General features: G+C 43.9%; 1 protein-coding gene across 1 annotated transcript in view; it reads left to right on the top strand.

The window, feature by feature from the left end:
* The window catches only part of LOC121540463 (rho GTPase-activating protein SYDE2), a 100320-nt gene that overhangs the window by 27382 nt on the left and 47600 nt on the right, over nt 1-25338 (top strand). The window contains 3 exon segments of the mRNA XM_041849341.2: nt 8741-9009; nt 9012-9489; nt 22781-23958. Coding sequence (XP_041705275.2) covers nt 8741-9009; nt 9012-9489; nt 22781-23958 — 1925 coding nt within the window.

Genomic DNA, 25338 nt, shown 5'->3' with positions numbered 1-25338 from the left:
CACGAGATCTTGGCCAACAACCTCCTTCCCTCAGTAAGAGCATTGAAGATGGGTTGTGGCTGGGTCTTCCAGCATGACAACGACCCGAAACACACAGCCAGGGCAACTAAGGAGTGGCTCCGTAAGAAGCATCTCAAGGTCCTGGAGTGGCCTAGCCAGTCTCCAGACCTGAACCCAATAGAAAATCCTTGGAGGGAGCTGAAAGTCCGTATTGCACAGCGACAGCCCTGAAACCTGAAGGATCTGGAGAAGGTCTGTATGGAGGAGTGGGCCAAAATCCCTGCTGCAGTGTGTGCAAACCTGGTCAAGACCTACAGGAAACGTATGATCTCTGTAATTGCAAACAAAGGTTTCTGTACCAAATATTAAGTTCTGCTTTTCTGATGTATCAAATACTTATTTCATGCAATAAAATGCAAATGAATTACTTAAAAATCATACAATGTGATTTTCTGGATTTTTGTTTTAGATTCCATCTCTCACAGTTGAAGTGTACTTATGATAAAAATTACAGACCTCTACATGCTTTGTAAGTAGGAAAACCTGCAAAATCGGCAGTGTATCAAATACTTGTTTTCTCCACTGTACCTCTGCTGCAGAGGATAAGTTCATTAGAGTTACCAGCCTCAGAAATCAGCAATTAACTGCACCTCAGATTGCAGCCCAAATAAATACTTCACAGAGTTCAAGTAACAGACACATCTCCACATCAGCTGTTCAGAGGAGACTGCGTGAATCAGGCCTTCATGGTCGAATTTATGCAAAGAAACCACTACTAAAGGACACCAATAAGAAGAGAAGAAGACCCAGAGTTACCTCTGCTGCAGAGGATAAGTTCATTAGAGTTACCAGCCTCAGAAATTGCAGCCCAAATAAATGCTTCACAGAGTTCAAGTAACAGACACATCTCTGTGTGAATCACGCCTTCATGGTCGAATTGCTGCAAAGAAACCACTACTAAAGGACACCAATAAGAAGAAGAGACCTGCTTGGCCAAGAAACATGAGCAATGGACATTAGACCGGTGGAAATCTGTCCTTTGGTCTGATGAGTCCAAATTTGAGATTTTTGGTTCCAACCGCCGTGTCTTTGTGAGACAAAGAGTAGGTGAACGGATGATCTCCGCACGTGTGGTTCCCACCGTGAAGCATGGAGGAGGAGGTGTTATGGTGTGGGGGTGCATTGCTAGTGACACTGTCTGTGATTCATTTAGAATTCAAGGCACACTTAACCAGCATGGCTACCACAGCATTCTGCAGCGATACGCAATCCCATCTGGTTTTCGCTTAGTGGGACTATCATTTGTTTTTCAACAGGACAATGACCCTGTGTAAGGTCTATTTGACCAAGAAGGAGAGTGATGGAGTGCTGCATCAGATGACCTGGCTTCCACAATCACCCGACCTCAACCCAATTGAGATGGTTTGGGATGAGTTGGACTACAGAGTGAAGGAAAAGCAGCCAACAAGTGCTCAGCATATGTGGGAAGTCCTTCAAGACTGTTGGAAAAGCATTCCAGGTGACTACCTCATGAAGCTGGTTGAGAGAATGCCAAGAGTGTGCAAAGCTGTCATCAAGGCAAAGGGTGGGTACTTTGAAGAATCTCAAATATGAAATATATTACTATTTTGGTTACTACATGATTCCATATGTGTTATTTCATAGTTTTGATGTCCTCACTATTATTCTACAATGTAGAAAATAGTAAAAATAAAGAATAACCCTTGAATAGTACCTGTCCAAACTTTTGACTGGTACTGTACGTATTTTTCAGACATTTAAGTTAGGTTCAATTTAGCTTCTGAAAGAAAGGTGAAAAGGTATTTTCTATATGTTTAAAATATATTTTTTCCAGGAAGCTGAAAAGGCATATTTTCTGGACATTGAAAAATAGGTATTTCCAGATGTTGAAATCAGGGTCATTTTCGGTTCTGAATGAAGTTGAGGTACTTATTTTCCTGAAATATTGATTTTTTCGGATGTTGAAATCAGGCTTATTTTTTTGTTCAGAATGAAAGTTGAAAATAAGTACTTTATGGACGTCTATGTTTGGACCAAATCAAGGCTGGTCCAGACTGGATAAAATCTGAACCAAACATAAACCTCTATGATGGTTCAGATTTTGTCTGGTCTGGACCAGCCGGACTGGACCAAAATCTATGTCTGTGGACATTGAAATCAAGGCCGGTCTGGACTGCACCAAATCTGAACCAAACAAAGACATCTATGATTGGTTCAGATTTGGTCCGGACCAAAAACTGATGTCTGTGGATGTGGAAATCAAGGCCGGTCCGGAACTGCACCAAAAAAAGACGTCCAAAAGGCGTCGTCGGTCCATGCTTACTGAGGTGTAGCCTACAGTGTTTTCTGAAATTGAGTTTTATGAATGCCCATCTATGTGGTAAGCCTACCATTTGTAAAAGACGAAAAAACGACGTGCAGACAGGATTTTAAAAAAGACGTCCAAAAGAAGTCTGCTCAAGCTTACTAGGTTGTGTAGCCAACATGTAGGCACGCAATGGAATTTAATGAATGCCCATCCAAGTGGTAGGTTCACCGTTTGTAAAACAGGCCATTGTATTGGCTTTATTAGTCCTGATTCCTGTGACTAGGACGGCAGGTAGCTTAGTGGTTAAGAGCGTTGTGCCAGTAATCGAAAAGTTGCTGGTTCTAATCCCCGAGCCGACTAGGTGAAAAATCTGTCGATGTGCCGTTGAGCAAGGCATTTAACCCTAATAGCTCCTGTAAGTCGCTCTGGATAAGAGCGTCTGCTAAAGGACTAAAATGAAAATGTAACTAATCCATTTGTCTATTTAAGCACTGAATATCAGCTACCCAACTTGATCAGGAGTTATCGCGAGCCTATTTAAAATGTGTTTACACAGCAGGAAATGCAAAAGTATTTTCTTTTTCGTTATGATCAGCTTGTCAAAAAATTTACAGATACAAACGTGATACCACTAATCATGACAATGGGGTGAACTCCTGGACAACAGTTGTGATTTTCCATTCCATAATGTCAATTTTACTTTGACCTGTCCTGTTTGTAGGATATGTTGCTTTGTTTACATGACAGCTCATTTTGTATTTGATTGAGCGCCGTTTAGGGTAGGCTATTTGATCGAAGAAACCTGCATTATGTAAAAAGTGTTGGTCTCATTACATTGTCATACTCTTTCTACCATATCCTATATCTGCTACATGATTTATGTTCTAGAAGCCCTGGAGAGGCGCGCTGGGAATGGACCAGCAAAATATTTTGTGCCCCTGCCTTTGACAAAGTGGGCACTGCTTATCACCTAAAAAGCCCATATGCCACTGGTTGAGAGAAATTGTCATTGTTTTTGGCAGAATTCTGTCAGGTTTAATGTGTTGTTGTTGGAGGTGCATCTTGGTCAGTTTAGCTCAGAAGATACCACCCCCGTCAATCTGCGGCATAGGCGGCTGCCTAAACCTGCCTAATGAGCGGCAGACCATGCCTATAGCATATCATAATCACATCAATAAATTGGTTATAACAAACTGAACACCGTAACACGTGACAGAAAAATGTATGTAGAGGACGTGACAAATAAACTCAAAACGGGGGAATATTTACATGTTGCTCAGGAGGTAAAGGGAAAGTCAGGTGACTAGTTGTGGAAAATACTGGAGATCAAGAAAAATAATGTAAGGAGCAAGCTCTGCGTGCATATTATGTGTGCCAAACAGGTGCTGTATGGTTTACAATATAATTTTTCTGACCGTTTGGAACAATGTAAACAACACTAAATAAAGTATAAGCTTACCAGAGAGTATGTTTTTGTTAGCCTTTATTACACCAAAGACTAAAAACAGTCGCGCTCATTCGTGAATGCAATTTCCGAAATGGAACAGTTTATTTATTGTTTAAACTAATTATTCAAGGCTGACTTTATTTTATTGTAAAACTACAATGCTTGATTGCATTTCAAATCATGAATGACTTGTATGCTGTGTGATGACATTAACGAATGAATGATTGATTGATACAGTAGCCTATATAATTATTTAAATGTAGGCCTAAGTAAGTTACGGTATTAAGACTAAACAGGATGTGCTCTTAGGCCTACAGCTTGATGGTTGTTATACAAGGCTGTTATACTAAGCCCACTAATGATAATGACATTACTTATTATAAGAAGAAGAAGAAGAAGAAGAAGAAGAAGAAGATCAAGAAACAGGGGTTGTGAAATTGTTTACTTGACATGTCGTTGCGTGAGGCTTGGTGCTCACGGAATTAGTAGGCTATTAAACAAACACTCAAACAGGCAACAGAAGCAGGACCTGTCTTATTTCTGTAGATATATAAAGCCAGGCACATTTAACAGTTAAGCTATTGATTATAGACCTAATTAACTTGGGGTTTCCTCTCTCCTCACTTTTCTAAGACAATAAGGCAAGGGCTGTTTTCTCATCTACTCATTCTGCTGCTGCCTCCGGCATTGTTCTCAACACCAATATCCTGGTTAACGTTGCTATTATGCACATAGCAACAGGGTCTAGGAAAAGGCAGCAGTTCAACATTGCACTGATGTGTTTCAGAACTGTGGACAGCGACCGCTATCCAACGCGGGAGAAAGCGCATTTGTTATCAAATAATATTATTTTTATTAGTGTTGCACCATTGTTTATGTAATATAAGCATATAATATTTCAGCAGCACATGTCTTAGACGGATGGACTGTGCCATCCCCACGGCCTCCACAATGGATCAGTCCACACTCAGGGCGAATCAGACAGGTGTCTTGTACACCATGATATATATATATATATATATATATATATATATATATGTATATATATATATGTTATTTTTTAAAATGTTTTTATTTGCTACTGCTCCACTAAAGAAATCTCGGTGACCAACAGCCTATTGACCAAACAATCGACCTGTCGACTAAATGGGGTCAGCCATATTATGAAGTGGCTTCTGTTCAAACCAGGAATGGGCAACTGGCAGCCCATGGACCACCTTTTGTCATGGGCCACCTTTTGTAGGTCTCAGTGGGGGGACTCAGTCGGGGTCTCAACTTAGTATTGAGAGTTAGAACAGTAGAATACACAAGGTGCAATTCTTACATTGGGTTGTTCATCAGCAGTTTTTGTCTTGTTATGTCAGTCACTGGCTCTGACTGCTAGGGCTGGCTCTGATGTATGAGGTATGGATGTGGGTACGCAGACCCGCAAGCCACTACAGCCCCTCATGATGAGTTCCGATTTTTTGTGGCCCCCACCCCCATCAAAAATGCCCATCCCTGGTTCAAACCAATGAAAGCTGTTTTATATGCCAGTAACTAAGTGTCTTATATAAGAGTCCCGTGTAGCTCAGTTGGTAGAGCATGGCACTTGCAACGCCAGGGTTGTGGGTTTGATTCCCATGGGGGGCCAGTATAAAAATGTATGCACTCACTAACTGTAAGTCGCTCTGGATAAGAGCGTCTGCTAAATGACTAAAATGTAAAATAATAGGCTAAAGGAACAGAATCACAGGAATATTTTTTCTCAGGAAGCATGAAATTATTCAATGTCCAAAAAAACATCTGTTGTGGTGAGAGGAATTTTAAACTTTAAGGCTCGTATTAAGGGATTTGGGTAGTGTAGATGGCAGCAATTATTCCAAAGTCAACCGTTGCTTTCTTTAAGCATTAATAAAGTGCAGTCTGTCGATGTCAGGAGAGGAAACCCAAGCCTTAGCTCAGAGAGGTAGATTTTTTCAGGGAACTTATCCCAGTGGAGCTCTAGTCTCTCACCATAAAGTCCACACACGCACGCACGCACACACACGCACACACACGCACACAGACACATACACACACATAGACACAAACACACAAAAGCATCTTAGTCTCAATCTAGAGAACTCAGAATAGCTAGACAATTTACGCAACTTTACAGGCCATGTGATATCTGTTTTCTAAAATTCCAGTACTTTTATTGTACTGGTTAAAAATAAATGGAAAGCAATTTATTCAGACACAGACGAGTGCACACACACACACCAACACCCAACCCTGGATCCTATGTATATTGTTTTATAAGTGAAAATATTCTCGGCAGTCAGTCTGTAATTTGGTGGTTGTAGACTGGCTAACATGAAATCTGTTTCCTTAAGGAAATTGTAACTTTTCATTAGCGTGTCCTGTGGAGGGGCTCGTCTGGGCTGAGAGAGGAGAAGGCACGTATCAAAATAGTCTTTACAGAGAGATGACTGCCATGCCATGCGTGTTGCAGCAGGATCCAGGCCTTAGCACTGCTCCACTCAGATCCAGCTTGTCGGTTTTTCTCTTTCTCTCCCAGCAGGCAGCATCTGCTCATCAGCCCATGGCTTGTCAACACTCCCAGCAGAAAAACACGACCTGTCAGACAGACAATCTTTGCATGATTTGCAGGGTTACTTACTCTGCTAGGTAAACAGTACACACAGAGCTGCGAACTGTACAGACACACAGAGACACCCCTTCTCTTCTTGTGTTGAATGGGGATGTAACTCTCTGAACCCTTTGAGAAATATCAAGCCAGAAGCCACCACATCACCACCTTTTATCGATCCCTATTCATGTTCGTATTGCCACTGGCTGTACTTTCACTAAACATAAATATAACCGCAACATGTAAAGTGTTGGTCCATTGTTTCATGAGCTGAAATAAAATATCCCAGAAATGGTTTATACACACAAAAAGCTTATTTATATCAAATTTTGTGCACAAATGTGTTTACATCCCTGTTAGTGAACATTTCTCCTTTGCCAAGATAATCCATCCACATGACAGGTGTGGTATATCAAGCAGCTGATTGAACACCTTGTGCTGGGGACAATAAAAGGTAACTCACACAACACAATGCCACAGATGTCGCAAGTTTTGAGGAAGCGTGTAATTGGCATGCTGACTGCAGGAATGTCCACCAGAGCTGTTGCCAGATAATTACATGTTCATTTTTCTACCATAAGCCGCCTCCATTTGGCCTCACAACCACAGACCACGTATATGGTGTCGTGTGGGCGAGCGGTTTGCTGTAGCTCAGTTGGTAGAGCATGGCGCATGCAACGCCAGGGTTGTGGGTTTGATTCCCACGGGGGGCCAGTATGAAAAATGTATGCACTCACTAACTGTAAGTCGCTCTGGATAAGAGCGTCTGCTAAATGACGTAAATGTAAATGTGAACTGAGTGCCCCATGGTGGCAGTGGGGTTATGGTATGGGCAGGCATAATCTATGGACAATGAACACGATTGCATTTTATCGATGGCAATTTGAATGCACAGAGATACCATGAAGAGATCCTGAGGCCCATTGTGGTTCCATTTATCCGCAGCCATCAACTCATGTTTCAGCATGATTATGCACGGCCCCATGTCGCAAGGATCTGTACACAAGTCCTGGAAGTTGAAAATGTCTCAGTTCTTCCATGGCCTGCATACTCACCAGACATGTCACCCATTGAGCATGTTTGGGGTGCTCTGGATCGACGTGTAGGACAGCGTGTTCCAGTTCCCGCCAATATCCAGCAACTTCGCACAGCCATTGACGAGAAGTGGGACAACATTCCACAGGCCACAATCAACAGCCTGATCAACTCTATGCGAAGGAGATGTGTCGAGCTGCATGAGGCAAATGGTGTTCACACCAGTATAGTGACTCGTTTTCTGATCCACGCCCCTACTTTATATTTATTTTTATCTGTGACCAACAGATGAACTGTAACTCAGTAAAATCTTTGAAATTGTTGCATGTTGCGTTTATATTTTTGTTCAGTATATTTCAACCGCCCCAACCATAATGCTCATCCCTCCATCCCCTCCTGATCCCTCGCTTTTCTATTTTCACAGCTGTCAGATTTGCTTTCCGCTCTGTTTGAGGAGTGTAAAGACTGTTTGAGGCGCTCTGACTCTATCCCATCTCTCTTTCTGTTATCTCCTATTAAGTCTGAGCTCGCACATTCCCCAAGCCGACATTCCCGAGATGGGAAGTCATTGGAGCATAATGTGCCATTGGGGTACAGCGAGGAGGTGTTCTAGAGGCCTGCAGGGCTTGTAGCATAGGAATTAAAACGTTTGTGTTTGGTCAAAATAGAGCAGAGGCAGGAGAGGAGGATATTAACCAACACGCATTTCATTCTGACTGTTGGAAGTGAAATACAGCCGTGAGGAGAGATGGCGTGTTTGGTCTTTGAATAGTGTGTTTGTGGTTGAGAGTGTGAGTGTGAGAGACAGAGAGGGGGAGAGCGAGAGAGAGAGAGCGAGAAAGCAGCAAAGGCACAACGTTATCATCCCAAGGCAAATATAATCAGTTAATCAAATGTTGGGTTTAGAAAACAAGTGGGAGGCTATGATTCAACAGGTGGTGATAAGGGTTGTAAAACAGCCACCACAGTTTCCACAGTGATAGTTGCCGGGATGTCTCTTTGTGTCTTAGGGCCCCTGTATAAAGGGGTATAGGTAAGCAGATGGTCGCGGTGAGATATCAGTATTAGGATGCGTCCAAAATGGCATCCTTTTCTCTACATAGTGCACTACTTTGGACCAGACAATAGGATGCCATTTCAGATGCAGCCTCAGTCTCTCTTCTGTTCTACAGTCTGACACCTCTCTCTCTCTCTCTCTCTCTCTCTCTCTCTCTCTCTCTCTCTCTCTCTCTCTCTCTCTCTCTCTCTCTCTCTCTCTCTCTCTCTCTCTCTCTCTCTCTCTCTCTCTCTCTCTCTCTCTCTCTCTCTCCTGCAGCTCTGATAGAGAATGACCACTCCTCCTTCTCCAATGGCTGTGATGTGGGCGGGGGCAAGGCCGTCGAGCCATCGCTATGGAGACCCCCGCTCAACACCATCACCGTCTCCAAAAAACGTAACTGGCTCCAGCAGAGCTCTGGGAGGCCGCATCACACCACGGACGACCCCCAGTGCTTTCTGGGAGCAGAAGAATACAATGGACAAGGACAAGGACAAGCTCCCCTCCCCCCTCTTAGCCCCTCCCCAGAGAACCTAAACCCTACCGGGCCACCCCTATCCCGCCCCTCCGCCTACACCTGCCCCTCGTTAGCATGGGCCACGCCTGTGTGGCGCCCCATCCCAGGTGTGTGGACCCGGCCGAGGAGAATGATGCGGACGATGAGGGGGAGATCTGGTACAACCCCATCCCTGAGGATGAGGAACCAGAGCTGCATCACAGCCACAGACCCACTCCCACCCCCCAGGTCAGGCTGATGGTCCATACACGGCCCCAGGATCCTCACGTCCCCCAGGCCCAGAGGAGGTCCAGCAGGGGAGAGGAGGCCGGGGTCGGGCGGGCCCCGGAGGGATGCAGCCCTGACCTGGAGGGTGTGGGGGAGAGCCTGGGTGGCAGAGGTGGAGAGCGGAGTCAGCAGGGGAATGCCATACATTGCATGGAGCCGTCTCTACATCAGCACAGACAGATGCTGCTCGCGTGCAAACCTCAGAAGGAGGGGCCATCCAGGTCCAGCAGAGCCACAGCTACAGGTAAAGAACACGCCCTCTAGAATTCTAGGTCTACCTATCCCCCCCCCCCCGTCTCTCTCTCTCTCTCTCTCTCTCTCTCTCTCTCGCTTCCAGAGTACATCTATCCATGTCTTTCTCTGTCTCCTATTCTTTTATAATCAATTTCTCCTTTCCTTTCTCTGTATTTCTTATGTCTAGCTGTAACTTTACTTTCCCTACCTCAACTTAGTGCTGCCGGCTGTCTGTCTGTCTGTCTTGAGAGGTGTTTGTGGTTTATGGATTTTTGTGGTTACACACCTTTGGGTAAATTCATTTGAATTTAATCGAAACCTTCCATACATATTTGCCCATTGTAGAAGTGCTCAGAAAGTCACTTTTTGGACTTGAATGCCAAAACATTCAAGAGTCAAAGTTGACCTATTTTGCATACCCCACCATACCATGAGACATCCATGTCTTCATCACTGGAAAAGATAAACGGTTGAGATTGATATAATTTAAAAGATCGTTATGTTTGGAGGAAAATGGGTTGGCTTGCAAGCCATAGAACACCATCCCAACCCTGAAGCACGGGGGTGGCAGCATCATGCTGTGGGGGTGCTTTGCTGCAGGAGGGACTGGTGCACTTCACAAAATACAGTGGGGGAAAAAAGTATTTAGTCAGCCACCAATTGTGCAAGTTCTCCCACTTAAAAAGATGAGAGAGGCCTGTAATTTTCATCATAGGTACACGTCAACTATGACAGACAGATTGAGAGAAAAAAATCATTGTAGACCTGCACCAGGCTGGGAAGACTGAATCTGCAATAGGTAAGCAGCTTGGTTTGAAGAAATCAACTGTGGGAGCAATTATTAGGAAATGGAAGACATACAAGACCACTGATAATCTCCCTCGATCTGGGGCTCCACGCAAGATCTCACCCCGTGGGGTCAAAATAATCACAAGAACGGTGAGCAAAAATCCCAGAACCACACGGGGGGACCTAGTGAATGACCTGCAGAGAGCTGGGACCAAAGTAACAAAGCCTACCATCCTGCAGTGCCAGACGTGTCCCCCTGCTTAAGCCAGTACATGTCCAGGCCCTTCTGAAGTTTGCTAGAGTGCATTTGGATGATCCAGAAGAGGATTGGGAGAATGTCATATGGTCAGATGAAACCAAAATGGAACTTTTTGGTAAAAACTCAACTCGTCGTGTTTGGAGGACAAAGAATGCTGAGTTGCATCCAAAGAACACCATACCTACTGTGAAGCATGGGGGTGGAAACATCATGCTTTGGGGCTGTTTTTCTGCAAAGGGACCAGGACGACTGATCCGTGTAAAGGAAAGAATGAATGGGGCCATGTATCGTGAGATTTTGAGTGAAAACCTCCTTCCATCAGCAAGGGCATTGAAGATGAAACGTGGCTGGGTCTTTCAGCATGACAATGATCCCAAATACACCGCCCAGGCAACGAAGGAGTGGCTTCGTAAGAAGCATTTCAAGGTCCTGGAGTGGCCTAGCCAGTCTCCAGATCTCAACCCCATAGAAAATCTTTGGAGGGAGTTGAAAGTCCGTGTTGGCCAGCGACAGCCCCAAAAACATCACTGCTCTAGAGGAGATCTGCATGGAGGAATGGGCCAAAGTACCAGCAACAGTGTGTGAAAACCTTGTGAAGACTTACAGAAAACGTTTGACCTGTGTCATTGCCAACAAAGGATATATGACAAAGTATTGAGAAACTTTTGTTATTGACCAAATACTTATTTTCCACCATAATTTGCAAATAAATTCATAAAAAATCCTACAATGTGATTTTCTGGATTTTTTCTCCTCATTTTGTCTGTCATAGTTGACGTGTACCTATGATGAAAATTACAGGCCTCTCTCATCTTTTTAAGGGGGAGAACTTGCACAATTGGTGGCTGACTAAATACTTTTTTTCCCCACTGTAGATGGCATCATGAGGATGGAAATGTATGTGGATATATTGAAGCAACATCTCAAGACATCAGTCAGGAAGTTAAAGCTTGGCCGCAAATGGGTCTTCCAAATGGACAATGACCCCAAGCACACTTCCAAAGTTGTGGCAAAATGGCTTAAGGACAACAAAGTCAAAGTATTGGAGTGGCCATCACAAAGCCCTGACCTCAATCCTATAGAACATTTGTGGGCAGAACTGAAAAAGCGGCCTACAAACCTGACTCAGTTACACCAGCTCTGTCAGGAGGAATGGGCCAAAATTCACCCAACTTATTGTGGGAAGCTTGTGGAAGGCTACCTGAAACGTTTGACCCAAGTTAAACAATTTAAAGGCAATACTACCAAATACTAATTGAGTGTATGTAAACTTCTTACCCACTGGGAATGTGATGAAATAAATAAAAGCTGAAATAAATAATTATCTCTACTATTATTCTGACATTTCACATTCTTAAAATAAAGTGGTGATCCTAATTGACCTAAGACAGGGAATTTACTAGGATTAAATGTCAGGAATTGTGAAAAACTGAGTTTAAATGTATTTGGCTAAGGTGTATGTAAACTTCTGACTTCAACTGTATATTTGGGCTGCAATTTCTGAGGCTGGTAGCTCTAATTAACGTATCCTCTGCAGCAGAGGTAACTCTGGGTCTTCCATTCCTGTGGTGGTCCTCATGAGAGACAGTTTCATCATAGCTCTTGATGGTTTATGCGACTGCACTTGACGAAACTTTGCTTATTTGAGCTGTTCTTGCCGTAATATGGACTTGGTCTTTTACCAAATAGGGCTATCTTCTGTATACCCCCTTACATTGTCACAACACAACTGATTGGCTCAAACTCATTAAGAAAGAAAGAAACTCCACAATTTAACTTTTAAGAAGTCACACCTGTTAATTGAAATGCATTCCAGGTGACGACCTCATGAAGCTGGTTGAGAGAATGCCAAGAGTGTGCAAAGCTGTCATCAAGGCAAAGGGTGGCTATTTGAACAATCTCAAATATAAAATATCTTTTGATTTGTTTAACGCTTTTTTGGTCACTACATGATTCCATATGTGTTATTTTATAGTTTTGATGTCTTCACTATTATTCTACAATGTAAAAAATAGTAAAAAGAAAAGAAAAACCCTTGAATGAGTAGGTGTGTCCAAACTTTTGACTGGTAGTGTATATATTTTTTATTCAGTGTATGTACAGTATATATACATAATATATATATATATATATATATATATATATATATATATATATATATATATATATATATATATATATTACAGTGGGGGGAACAAGTTTTGATACACTGCCGATTTTGCAGGTTTTCCTACTTACAAAGCATATAGAGTTCTGTAATTTTTATCATAAGTACACTTCAACTGTGAGAGGTGGAATCTAAAACAAAAATCCAGAAAATCACATTGTATGATTTTTAAGTAATTAATTTGCATTTCATTGCATGACATAAGTATTTGATACATCAGAAAAGTATAACTTAATATTTGGTACAGAAACCTTTGTTTGCAATTACAGAGATAATATGTTTCCTGTAGGTCTTGACCAGGTTTGCACACACTGCAGCAGGGATTTTGGCCCACTCCTCCATACAGACCTTCTCCAGATCCTTCAGGTTTCGGGGCTGTCGCTTGGCAATACCTACTTTCAGCTCCCTCCAAAGATTTTCTATTGGGTTCAGGTCTGGAGACTGGCTAGGCCACTCCAGGACCTTGAGCTGCTTCTTACAGAGCCACTCCTTAGTTGCCCTGGCTGTGTGTTTCGGGTCGTTGTCATGCTGGAAGACCCAGCCACGACCCATCTTCAATGCTCTTACTGAGGGAAGGAGGTTGTTGGCCAAGATCTCGCGATGCATGGCCCCATCCTTCCTCCCCTCAATACGGTGCAGTCGTCCTGTCCCCTTTGCAGAAAAGCATCCCCAAAGAATGATGTTTCCACCTCCATGCTTCACGGTTGGGATGGTGTTCTTGGGGTTGTACTCATCCTTCTTCTTCCTCCAAACACGGCGAGTGGAGTTTAGACCAAAAAGCTCTATTTTTGTCTCATCAGACCACATGAGCTTCTCCCATTCCTCCTGTGGATCATCCAGATGGTCATTAGCAAACTTCAGACGGGCCAGGACATGCGCTGGCTTGAGCAGGGGGACCTTGCGTGCGCTGCAGGATTTTAATCCATGACGGCGTAGTGTGTTACTAATGGTTTTCTTTGAGACTGTGGTCCCAGCTCTCTTCAGGTCATTGACCAGGTCCTGCCGTGTAGTTCTGGGCTGATCCCTCACCTTCCTCATGATCATTGATGCCCCACGAGGTGAGATCTTGCATGGAGCCCCAGACCGAGGGTGATTGACCGTCATCTTGAACTTCTTCCATTTTCTAATAATTGCGCCAACAGTTGTTGCCTTCTCACCAAGCTGCTTGCCTATTGTCCTGTAGCCCATCCCAGCCTTGTGCAGGTCTACAATTTTATCCCTGATGTCCTTACACAGCTCTCTGGTCTTGGCCATTGTGGAGAGGTTGGAGTCTGTTTGATTGAGTGTGTGGACAGGTGTAATGCTAAATTGAGGTGAGAGCATTGGAAATACTTTTAGCGGTTGATCTGCATCTGTTATGTGGGTGGCACTGTGTGCTGTTTTCGAAGGATGGGTCCTGGCCTCTCGGGGGGCCTAGGGATCCGGGGGGACGGGGGTGGTCTGCCGGTCACAACCTAACTTGGGATGGGGAGGGGCTTTAGCAGGTGGAATTGTGGAGAACAATTGGAGGGTTACTTAGTAGCAATGCAAATATCATGGTACAGCTGTATGGACACTCAATCACTATGGTACTTTTTATTGCTACATTTACAAACATATATTATGATAAATAGATTTGAAACTTGTATCTCATTATGGTAAGTGGTAAAATAAGTATAGCCAGTTATAATTGTAATTTCTTAGTAGATAATAACAAAATAATGACAATATTTACCTGGATCAAAGAGAAGGAATATAATATATATTGTTTACAGGAAACTCATTCAACAACTCCAAATGAAGTTGTGTGGGAAAAGGACTGGGAGGGGGACAATGCCACAGATGTCGCAAGTTTTGAGGAAGCGTGTAATTGGCATGCTGACTACAGGAATGTCCACCAGAGCTGTTGCCAGATAATTACATGTTAATTTTTCTACCATAAGCCGCCTCCATTTGGCCTCACAACCACAGACCACGTACAGTGGGGAAAAAAAGTATTTAGTCAGCCACCAATTGTGCAAGTTCTCCCACTTAAAAAGATGAGAGAGGCCTGTAATTTTCATCATAGGTACACGTCAACTATGACAGACAAATTGAGAAAAGAAATCCAGAAAATCACATTGTAGGATTTTTAATGAATTTATTTGCAAATTATGGTGGAAAATAAGTATTTGGTCACCTACAAACAAGCAAGATTTCTGGCTCTCACAGACCTGTAACTTCTTCTTTAAGAGGCTCCTCTGTCCTCCACTCGTTACCTGTATTAATGGCACCTGTTTGAACTTGTTATCAGTATAAAAGACACCTGTCCACAACCTCAAACAGTCACACTCCAAACGCCACTATGGCCAAGACCAAAGAGCTGTCAAAGGACACCAGAAACAAAATTGTAGACCTGCACCAGGCTGGGAAGACTGAATCTGCAATAGGTAAGCAGCTTGGTTTGAAGAAATCAACTGTGGGAGCAATTATTAGGAAATGGAAGACATACAAGACCACTGATAATCTCCCTCGATCTGGGGCTCCACGCAAGATCTCACCCCGTGGGGTCAAAATGATCACAAGAACGGTGAGCAAAAATCCCAGAACCACACGGGGGGACCTAGTGAATGACCTGCAGAGAGCTTGGACCAAAGTAACAAAGCCTACCATCAGTAACACACTACGCCGCCAGGGACTCAAATCCTGCAGTGCAAGACGTGTCCCCCTGCTTAAGCCAGTACATGTCCAGGCCCGTCTGAAGTTTGCTAGAGTGCATTTGGATGATCCAGAAGAGGATTGGGAGAATGTCATATGGTCAGATGAAACCAAAATATAACTTTTTGGTAAAAACTCAACTCGTCGTGTTTGGAGGACAAAGAATGCCGAGTTGCATCCAAAGAACACCATACCTACTGTGAAGCATGGGGGTGGAAACATCATGCTTTGGGGCTGTTTTTCTGCAAAGGGACCAGGACGACTGATCCGTGTAAAGGAAAGAATGAATGGGGCCATGTATCGTGAGATTTTGAGTGAAAACCTCCTTCCATCAGCAAGGGCATTGAAGATGAAACGTGGCTGGGTCTTTCAGCATGACAATGATCCCAAACACACCGCCCGGGCAACGAAGGAGTGGCTTCGTAAGAAGCATTTCAAGGTCCTGGAGTGGCCTAGCCAGTCTCCAGATCTCAACCCCATAGAAAATCTTTGGAGGGAGTTGAAAGTCCGTGTTGCCCAGCGACAGCCCCAAAATATCACTGCTCTAGAGGAGATCTGCATGGAGGAATGGGCCAAAATACCAGCAACAGTGTGTGAAAACCTTGTGAAGACTTACAGAAAACGTTTGACCTGTGTCATTGCCAACAAAGGGTATATAACAAAGTATTGAGAAACTTTTGTTATTGACCAAATACTTATTTTCCACCATAATATGCAAATAAATTCATGAAAAATCCTACAATGTGATTTTCTGGGATTTTTTTTAAATTTTGTCTGTCATCGTTGACGTGTACCTATGATGAAAATTACAGGCCTCTCTCATCTTTTTAAGTGGGAGAACTTGCACAATTGGTGGCTGACTAAATACTTTTTTTCCCCACTGTATATGGTGTCGTGTGGGCGAGCGGTTTGCTGTAGCTCAGTTGGTAGAGCATGGCGTTTGCAACGCCAGGGTTCTGGTTTTGATTCCCACGGGGGCCAGTATGAAAAAATATATAATAACTGTAAGTCGCTCTGGATAAGAGCGTCTGCTAAATGACTAAAATATAAATGTAGATGGATGATTTTAAATATGTTATTGGACCATAAACAGATATGTCTCATTAACCTTTACGGACCAAATAATGTAGATAATAAATTATCAACCCTGCAAGCAATACAAGACACTATTATTATGGTGGGAGATTATAAGACTGTTTTAAATACCTTAATGGACCATAAAGGAAATCACACTACAAACTATCACCCTCATGCTCTTAAGGAAATCATGAATGTCATGGATATATTGGAACAAGTGGATATATGGAGGCTTAAATATCCTGACCTAGTGAAATATACATGGCGGAGGCTCAATCAAGCTAGTCGTCTTGACTTCTTTCTTATGTCATTCTCATTGGCACCAAAAGTTTTGAAAGTGTTGATATGGGACAGAATGCGGTCGGACCATCAGATAATTGGCATATACATTACTCTTAGTGAATTTCCACGTGGGCGATGATATTGGAAATTGTATCAAAGCCTATTGGTTGATAACTTGTTTTTAACGGACAGAGGAATGTATAACTTAATTTTTCTGATATAACATAGGTAAAGCAAATCCCCTTATTGTATGGGACACTTTTAAATGTGTCTTTAGAGGCCATGCAATTCAGTACTCAACAAAAGCATTTTAGGTCAAAAGAGTCCATACTAACAAAGGAAATAGAAGGTCTAACAGAACATATAGATAACAATAAAAATCTGGGAACCCAGGCCTGCTATTCATATCTGACTTTGAAAAGGCTTTTGATAAAGTACGACTGGAGTGTGTATATACAGTGCCTTGCAAAAGTATTCATCCCCCTTGGCGTTTTTCCTATTTTGTTACATTACAACCTGTATTTTAAATGGATTTTTATTTGGATTTCATGTTATGGACATACACAAAATAGTCCAAATTGATGAAGTGAAATGATTTAAAAAACTTGTTTCAAACTATTCTAAAAAATAAATCAAGGAAAAGTGGTGCGTGCACATTTATTCACCCCCTTTGCTATGAAGCCCCTAACAACCAACTACCTTCAGAAGTCACATAATTAGTTAAATAAAGTCCACCTGTGTGCAATCTAAATGTCACATGATCTCAGTATATATACACCTGTTCTGAAAGGCCCCAGAGTCTGCAACACCACTAAGCAAGGGGCACCACTAAGCAAGCGGCACCATGAAGAACAAGGAGCTCTCCAAACAGGTCAGGGACAAAGTTGTGGAGAAGTACAGATCAGGGTTGGGTTATAAAAAACATATCAGAAACTTTGAACATCCCACGGAGCACCATTAAATCCATTATTAAAAAATGGAAAGAATATGGCATCACAACAAACCTGCCAAGAGAGGGCCGCCCACCAAAACTCACAGACCTGGCAAGGAGGGCATTAATCAGAGAGGCAATAAAGAGACCAAAGATAACCCTGAAGGAGCTGCAAAGCTCCACAGCGGAGATTGGAGTATCTGTCTATAGGACCACTTTAAGCCGTACACTCCACAGAGCTGGGCTTTACGGAAGAGTGGCCAGAAAAAAGCCATTGCTTAAAGAAAAAAATAAGCAAACATGTTTGGTGTTCGCCAAAAGGCATGTGGGAGACTCCCCAAATATATGGAAGAAGGTACTCTGGTCAGATGAGACTAAAATTGAGGTTTTTGGCCATCAAGGAAAACGCTATGTCTGGCGCAACCCAACACCTCTCATCACCCCGAGAACACCATCCTCACAGTGAAGCATGGTGGTGGCAGCATCAGGGACTGGTCAGAATTTAAGGAATGATGGATGGCGCTAAATACAGGGAAATTCTTGAGGGAAACCTGTTTCAGTCTTCCAGAGATTTGAGAATGGGACGGAGGTTCACCTTCCAGCAGGACAATGACCCTAAGCATACTGCTAAAGCAACACTCGAGTGGTTTAAGGGGAAACATTTAAATGTCTTGGAATGGCCTAGTCAAAGCCCAGACCTCAATCCAATTGAGAATCTGTAGTATGACTTAAAGATTGCTGTTCACCAGCGGAACCCATCCAACTTGAAGGAGCTGGATGCAGTTTTGCCTTGAAGAATGGGCAAAAGTACCAGTGGCTTGATGTGCCAATCTTATAGAGACATACCCCAAGAGACTTGCAGCTGTAATTGCTGCAAAAGGTGGCTCTACAAAGTATTGAATTTGGGGGAGTGAATAGTTATGCACGCTCAAGTTTTCTGTTTTTTTTTTGGTCTTATTTCTTGTTTGTTTCACAATAAAACATATTTTGCATCTTCAAAGTGGTAGGCATGTTGTGTAAATCAAATGATACAAACCCCCCAAAAATCAATTTTAATTCCAGGTTGTAAGGCAACAAAATAGGAAAAATGCCAAGGGGGGTGAATACTTTCGCAAGCCACTGTATAATGTTGTTGATCCATCCTCAGTTCTCTCTTATCACAGCCATTAAACTCTGTAACTGTTTTAAAGTCACCATTGGCCTCATGGTGAAATCCCTGAGCTGTTTCCACTTTGACATTATGGGGTATTGTTCATAGACTAGTGACACAAAATCTCCATTTAATTCATTTTAAATGTAGGCTGTAACAAAATGTGGAAAAAAGTCAAGGGTTATGAATACTTTCTGTAGGCAATGTATTTTTTTTTCATGGCAATATGTAGAATTTGCACGACATTTGCTTTAAAACTGTATCATTTTATCTCCGCCACATGGCAAAATGTGTTGAATTGCAGGAAATAAACTTTAAAACAGCTTTTTTCAACAGGAGGGCCTCTAAAATGTTCGGTTGGCGACTGCACCATTGGCCACACCCATGGCCACGCCCCCACCTTCGCTCACCACCTAAGCCCCATTTTTATCCAGGAAAAACCTGCACACACACACTCCTTCCACACAAATACATCGTTCCCTCGCTTAGCAGCAGTCTGGGCCCAGAACTTTATTAAAGGCAATCAAGCCAAGGGCCATAAAATCCTGCTCTTTGTGAGAGGTGTCAGTGGCAGGCTGCCTGGGGTGGGCCTGGGGGTCACAGAGGGTACGCGGGCGAGAGGGGTGGAGGGGGCGACACTGGTCACCCAGCTCCGGTTCCAGCGGGTGGAATGCAACCCTTCGCCCTTTGACCCTATGAACATGGCCCCCCGAGGTTAAGTATCAATCAGTGCCCCTGAACATCAGGTAGAGGGTGTCGGGTGTCTTTCCCTCTGTCTCTGCTGTTGCTGTTGCTGTTGCTGTTGCCAGAGGGGGAATGGCTACAGAAGGGAGCTGTGAGGGAACTATGGAGAACAGCACTGTAGTCGTTGGAAATAGTTTTTTAGGTAAGATTATTCTACTTGGTAAATGTTATATCCACCGGATTTGACCCGGTTGGCTGTTGTGGATGACGGTTCTGTTTATACCATTCGATTTTGGATAATTGCCATAGACATTTCCACATGTACTAATCTGAAAACAGATATAAAATCAGACAATGATTTTGAACAGACACTTAACAAGTGTTTTATTATGGGGGAATTATGGGGAATTATGAAATGGTTAGTTTCAGGTACGCAATCTGATTGGTCAAAAGTGTGTTCCAGTGGTTTCAGTGTGAGTCGTGAGTTTGGCCAAACCTAAACCTCAGTATCTGGGACTTGGCCCCACCTTAGATGTTGTTTGGCACTTCTTCCAGAGGCTCTTTCCCCTCTCTGTGTTGGTGTTTGTTATTGTGAGGAAGCACTAGCTAACAGAGAAGTATATTCAGCAGCCAGAGGAAATGGAAGGAAGGCTAAACGTGGTTTATTATGGAATGTCAGATAACACCCCCTTTCACTGGCCAGGCCTCTGATTCGCAGGACAAGGGGTGCCTTTGTCCCCCCCCCCACCCTGCCCTACTCTTGCCCCCATCTTACCCCCTTTCTACACACTCTGACACCTCTTCTGGCCCCTCCTTGCCTCCCTCTTACGCATCATCTGCCCACTCCCTGCCTCCCTCTTAAGGCGTCCACATGATTCCCATCAGAAACAGTTTGGAACATTTCGTGCATATATAATGACGACATTTTGTGACGTTTTTGTTCGTTTTGGTCTTCGGCAAGGGTTTTTTCGGCTGTTCGTGCACGCAAATCTTTTTTCTCAAGGCAAGCCGAATTTCGTAGCCGAAGTCTGCCCTTTCGTCGGTCAACAGTAGGGATTCTTCAATGAAGTTTTTGTTGTTATTCAACGATAGATGACTAGTTTTCATGCAAACATTTTTACTTGAGAAATACTGCACCAAACATTTTAGTTAGATGTAAAATTGTGCGATTAAGATCTCCTTGGCAAAAACGTCAAAATTAATGACAGATTTCTTGAGTTACAGTATCTTAGATTCATTCAGACTATTTTGAGGAAATGTATACAGGCTCCGGCGTCTCAAGATGGATAAACAGGTATTTTAAGGGAGTATGCGAGCACACTCGTTCGGTTCGCCTAACCGAGTTCAGCTAGGCGCCAGCCGAACCAAAGCATGCTAACCCTTTATCACTTTCTCCAGAATAGCACAGCAGGCCTCTCTGAAAATAGAGCAGGGGATGTTGACAGGTCATACTACCCTCTTCTCTACTCTTTAAAAAAAAATTACTCTCATCTCTCTCTCTCTTACTCTCTTCCTCTCTCTTTTACTCCTATTCCCTCTCTCGCTCTATCGCTCTTTTCTACTTTATCTTGCCTCTCTTTTACTCTCCCTCTCCTTTCCTTTTGAAGGCCCTCGGATCAATCCCCCAGGAACTCAGTCAGGGTCTGAACTTACTGATGAGTTAGAATAGTAGAATTGGATACACCACAGCCTGTAGTAAATGTTTGCTGCCAGACAAAAGATACCCTGTGTGTTAAAAGGTGGATTCTGTTGCGTTCATTGCCACAGTTATAAACTGTACAGCACAAGTCTCAAAAAAGTTGAAGAAACTAGATATTACTGTGGCTGCAGCAGAAACGTTTTTGGGACTCAAGGATTTTACATCGAAAGACTTGCAAGGGGTACTGGCGCCGGAAGACCCGCCCTCCCAGGTTCCCCTTGAGCCTGTGTAGGGATCAGATCTGTTTTATTTATTTTTAACAGATGAGTTTGATTTCTTTGATTTCTTTATTTTATGGTCATTTTTTGGAAGTTCCGTTTTTTTGGGAATCCTGTTTCCATCCCGCATAGTAGGTAGCGGGATGCACATTAAATTGTGTGATCGCCAATATACCATAGAAGAAGAAGTAGAATAATAGAATACACAAGGTGCCATTTCCAAATGTGGTTGTGCATCAGCAGTTTTTCTCTTTTGTTATGTCAGTCACCGATAGTCAGTCAGTTAACATTTATTAGATTGCTAAGTTAGTTTAGCGGCCAGCTATCTAAACTTGTTATCAAATTACCCCATTGATTTTGTTAGTCACTCTCACTCAGATATCATATTAAAAACTGCAAACATTTCTCTCCACCCTATGGCAAAATGTGTAGAATTGCAGCAAACTTGCTTCAAAGTTGCCCATCCCTGATCTAAACTGTAGCTAGCCCGGCTTGAGGCTGAGGGGTGAGAGTTCCCCTGTCCATGTCCTCTCTGTACACCCTGCTCAGCGCTGGCTGCTGGACCAGATGGATTATTTTAACCTGACGAACTTCTACTGAAACAAAATAATAGAATTGTATTTGTCAAGAGGGGTTGTTGTTGTAGAAACAGAGTTTGTATGACTGGATGGATTGAAGGAAGCAGGCAGAGCGCGCTGAAGGCCAGTGACAGTCCCACTTCAGAGGCTTTCTTTCTACTAGACTCTCACTCTGGCCACAGAGCTTCTGTCCTGGATCTGACTAACATACCTGATTGCAATTTCATATTCCTGTTAGGCAACTTATAAATGCATACCACACGTACAGTATCTATACCCATTTAATGGATATGTTTACAGCTAGAGTAATGGACTCCCTTCAGTAATGTTAGCCCTGAGCTGTGAAGCATTCCTCTTTGTGTAGAAGTTTTTTCAGACGTAGCTAGCTTGCACCTTTGCTAATTTGAATTTCCCCAGCATTTAATTCAATTAACCACATCACTAGAGTTCATTCTTAGCTAAGGGCTGACCTATTTTTTCAATGGTGAAGTTTGTCATGGTCTGGTCTGGCATGCAAGCGGTTGCCAACGGTGCAAAGCGATTGAATTTAGTCCCATATTAGTCTCATTTCAACCCCTGTCTAACTGTCAGGTGTCTGATCTTTGCTAAAAAAGTGATAAGCTAAAAACTGACATATACAGTAAGTACATGGCTAGAAATCTTTCCAGTTCCCTTCTTTAGTGTCTCGAGGTTGAGTGTTGTGTCTATTATCTTGGTGTATTTTCTCTGGTGACCTCTATGAGTTTAACATGATCTCTACCCCTCTCTCTGTCCTGGTTGTTTCCCTGCAGCAGAAGCCCCTGACCTGGCCATCCCTGGCTTCTCGCCGCCCTCCAGCCCCAACCCTGCCAAAAAGGGAAGCTCCCTCAACAAGATCAAGTCCCCACGCACCGTCAGGAAACTCTCCATGAAAATGAAGAAGCTTCCGGAACTCAGCCGCAAGCTCAGCATCAAAGGGACCCCTAGCAACAACAACAACAGCAGCTGCAACGGAGCCAGCGCGAGCAGCCACTCAGAGACAAGGACCCAGTGTCCCAAAACCAATAGTGTGTCAGAACCAGGCCTGGCTCCTCCCAGGTTGTCCCCAGGGGGCGGGCAGGGGGCGGCGGCTAGCCATAATGTGATCTCGAGGTATCACCTGGACAGCAGTGTGTCGACGCAACAAAGCTACAGCAAGAAGAAGGGCAGCGGGACCTCCAAGTCGGCTAGCAAGGGGGGCTACCTCAGTGACGGGGACTCTCCAGAACTGGTGGCCAAGTCTGGGAAGCACGGATCCTCAGAGGGCAAGGGAGGCAATGGGAAGGAGAAAGACCCAGCCATTGGAGGAGGAGAGAAAACAGGAGCTGGAGGAGTAACAGTAGGAGGTGGCAACCCCAAGCTGCACGGCACAGAACTAGACATTGACGCGTTCCGCCACTACGCCTTCACAGAACAGCCCAAGTGCACCCAATACATCTCGGGCCTGATGAGCCTGCACTTCTACGGCGCCGAGGACCTCAAGCCACCACGTTTCGACTCCCGAGACGTCTACTGTGCCATCCAGGTGGACTCGGTCAACAAGGCGCGCACTGCCCTGCTCACCTGCCGGACCACCTTCCTAGATATGGACCACACCTTCAATATTGAGCTGGAGAATGCTCAGCACCTGAAGCTAGTGGTGTTCAGCTGGGACCCCACACCCAAGAAGAACCGGGTGTGCTGTCACGGCACAGTGGTGTTACCGGCACTCTTCAGGGTGACCAGGAGTCATCAGCTGGCGGTGAAGCTGGAGCCTCGAGGCCTGATCTACGTGAAGCTGAACCTGATGGAGCAGTGGCAGAACTCCCTGGATAGAGGCTACAATGGGGACCGGGAGCCACAGATGTTTGGGGTGGAGGCCTGGAGGGTGGTGGAGAGGGAAAACACGGGACTCATGCTGCCCCTGCTCATCGAGAAGTGCATCACGGAGATCGAGACGAGAGGCTGCCAGGTGAGTTCAGTTCATGAGTGTTACTGTTGAAAGTTTAAATGTTTTTACAGCCTTTTATGTCCAACAATGAAAATTCAGCCCACGGGCATTGGACTTTCAGGGAACCCTGATATAGACCTTGGACTTTCTTAGTTAGCCAACTACCAATTTTGGCAATGAATAGCCGGTACAGTGCTATTATATTGCGACACCCATCAAGCTGAGTGAGTGGCCTGGTTACTCAGCATTCTGTGAGAGAGGAACATGTCCAGAGGCGAGTTCTGGATGATGCTAGTTGAGTGGTAGACATTAGACACCATACATCACATAACAGGCCTTCTTTTTTTCATCTGGCAAGTGGCCTTTTGTGTGATGCAGAAAGAGAGGGAGAGAGAGAGAGAGAGAGAGAGAGAGAGAGATGGAACAGGGCGAGACGTGCAGCAGGGGTATTGGGTGGCTGGCTGCAGATGTGCCATATGAGAACTGCCCTCTACCTCCTCTTCCCCTCTTCTTCTTTGAAGCCCAGTGCCAAAGGAGAGAGACTCCAGGTTTTTTTATTTTTTATTAGTTGAGATGCCACCCAGCAGTAAAAGTGTCTGGCTGAGGACGTTTATCAGTGTTACTCTGAAGGGGCTGTCTGGCTTAGACACTGAGCATGCCATGGGACTGTCCCTAACTGGGGTGGCTGTGCATTTGGGCCAGTCAGTTTTCTATGTGCTAATGGTTTTAGCCACTGGCCAAGTTCATTTATTAGCTGTGTTTTCTTTGTACGCCTCCATTTATTTTTCTCTCCCCCTTTCCTTCTCTCACTCTCTCCATGCTCTCTCCATTTATCTCTCATGTTCTCTTTCTCTGTTGTTTAAAGAGACAAACATACGTCAGAGACATAGTAGAGCTAGTGTAAGGGGATATGACTATGTATCACTAGATGCAGTTTGGAGCCATCTTCACCCTGTGGTCCCCCAGGGGCCCAGGCTGAGAGGGGTTAGGAGGGAAGCTACACCAGATTACACAGGAATTCATAGGACGTGTTACTGAGGCATGCAGAGAGAGCCAGACACACAGCATAGCATGTCTTTAGAAATAATTATGTGTATCCCTAGATGGAGACTACTCTCGTTTCAGTGTCTCCACAAATGCATGGCCCGAGGGGCTCTGAAGCTTTTAAGGCACTTGGGGGATGATTGTGGCTGTTCTGAAAAGACTGCAGATTGGTTTCACAGAAGCGAGTAATGTGTGTGTGAATGCTATAATGCGTTTTTTTTGTGTTTGGTAGAGTCAGATGCCTTTAAGAAAGCACAGTATCTTTACCAGATACCAGATATCAGCTGCACTAGTTGTTTTCTCTCAAGTAAAAAGTCAGTTGGCAAAGTATAAAATACGATTTTGTGAATTGTAGTG

Source organism: Coregonus clupeaformis, unplaced genomic scaffold (assembly GCF_020615455.1).
Source record: "Coregonus clupeaformis isolate EN_2021a unplaced genomic scaffold, ASM2061545v1 scaf0127, whole genome shotgun sequence".
NCBI lineage: Eukaryota > Metazoa > Chordata > Actinopteri > Salmoniformes > Salmonidae > Coregonus > Coregonus clupeaformis.
Note: the sequence above shows the minus strand (reverse complement) of the source record. Positions and strands in the feature narration are given on the sequence as shown.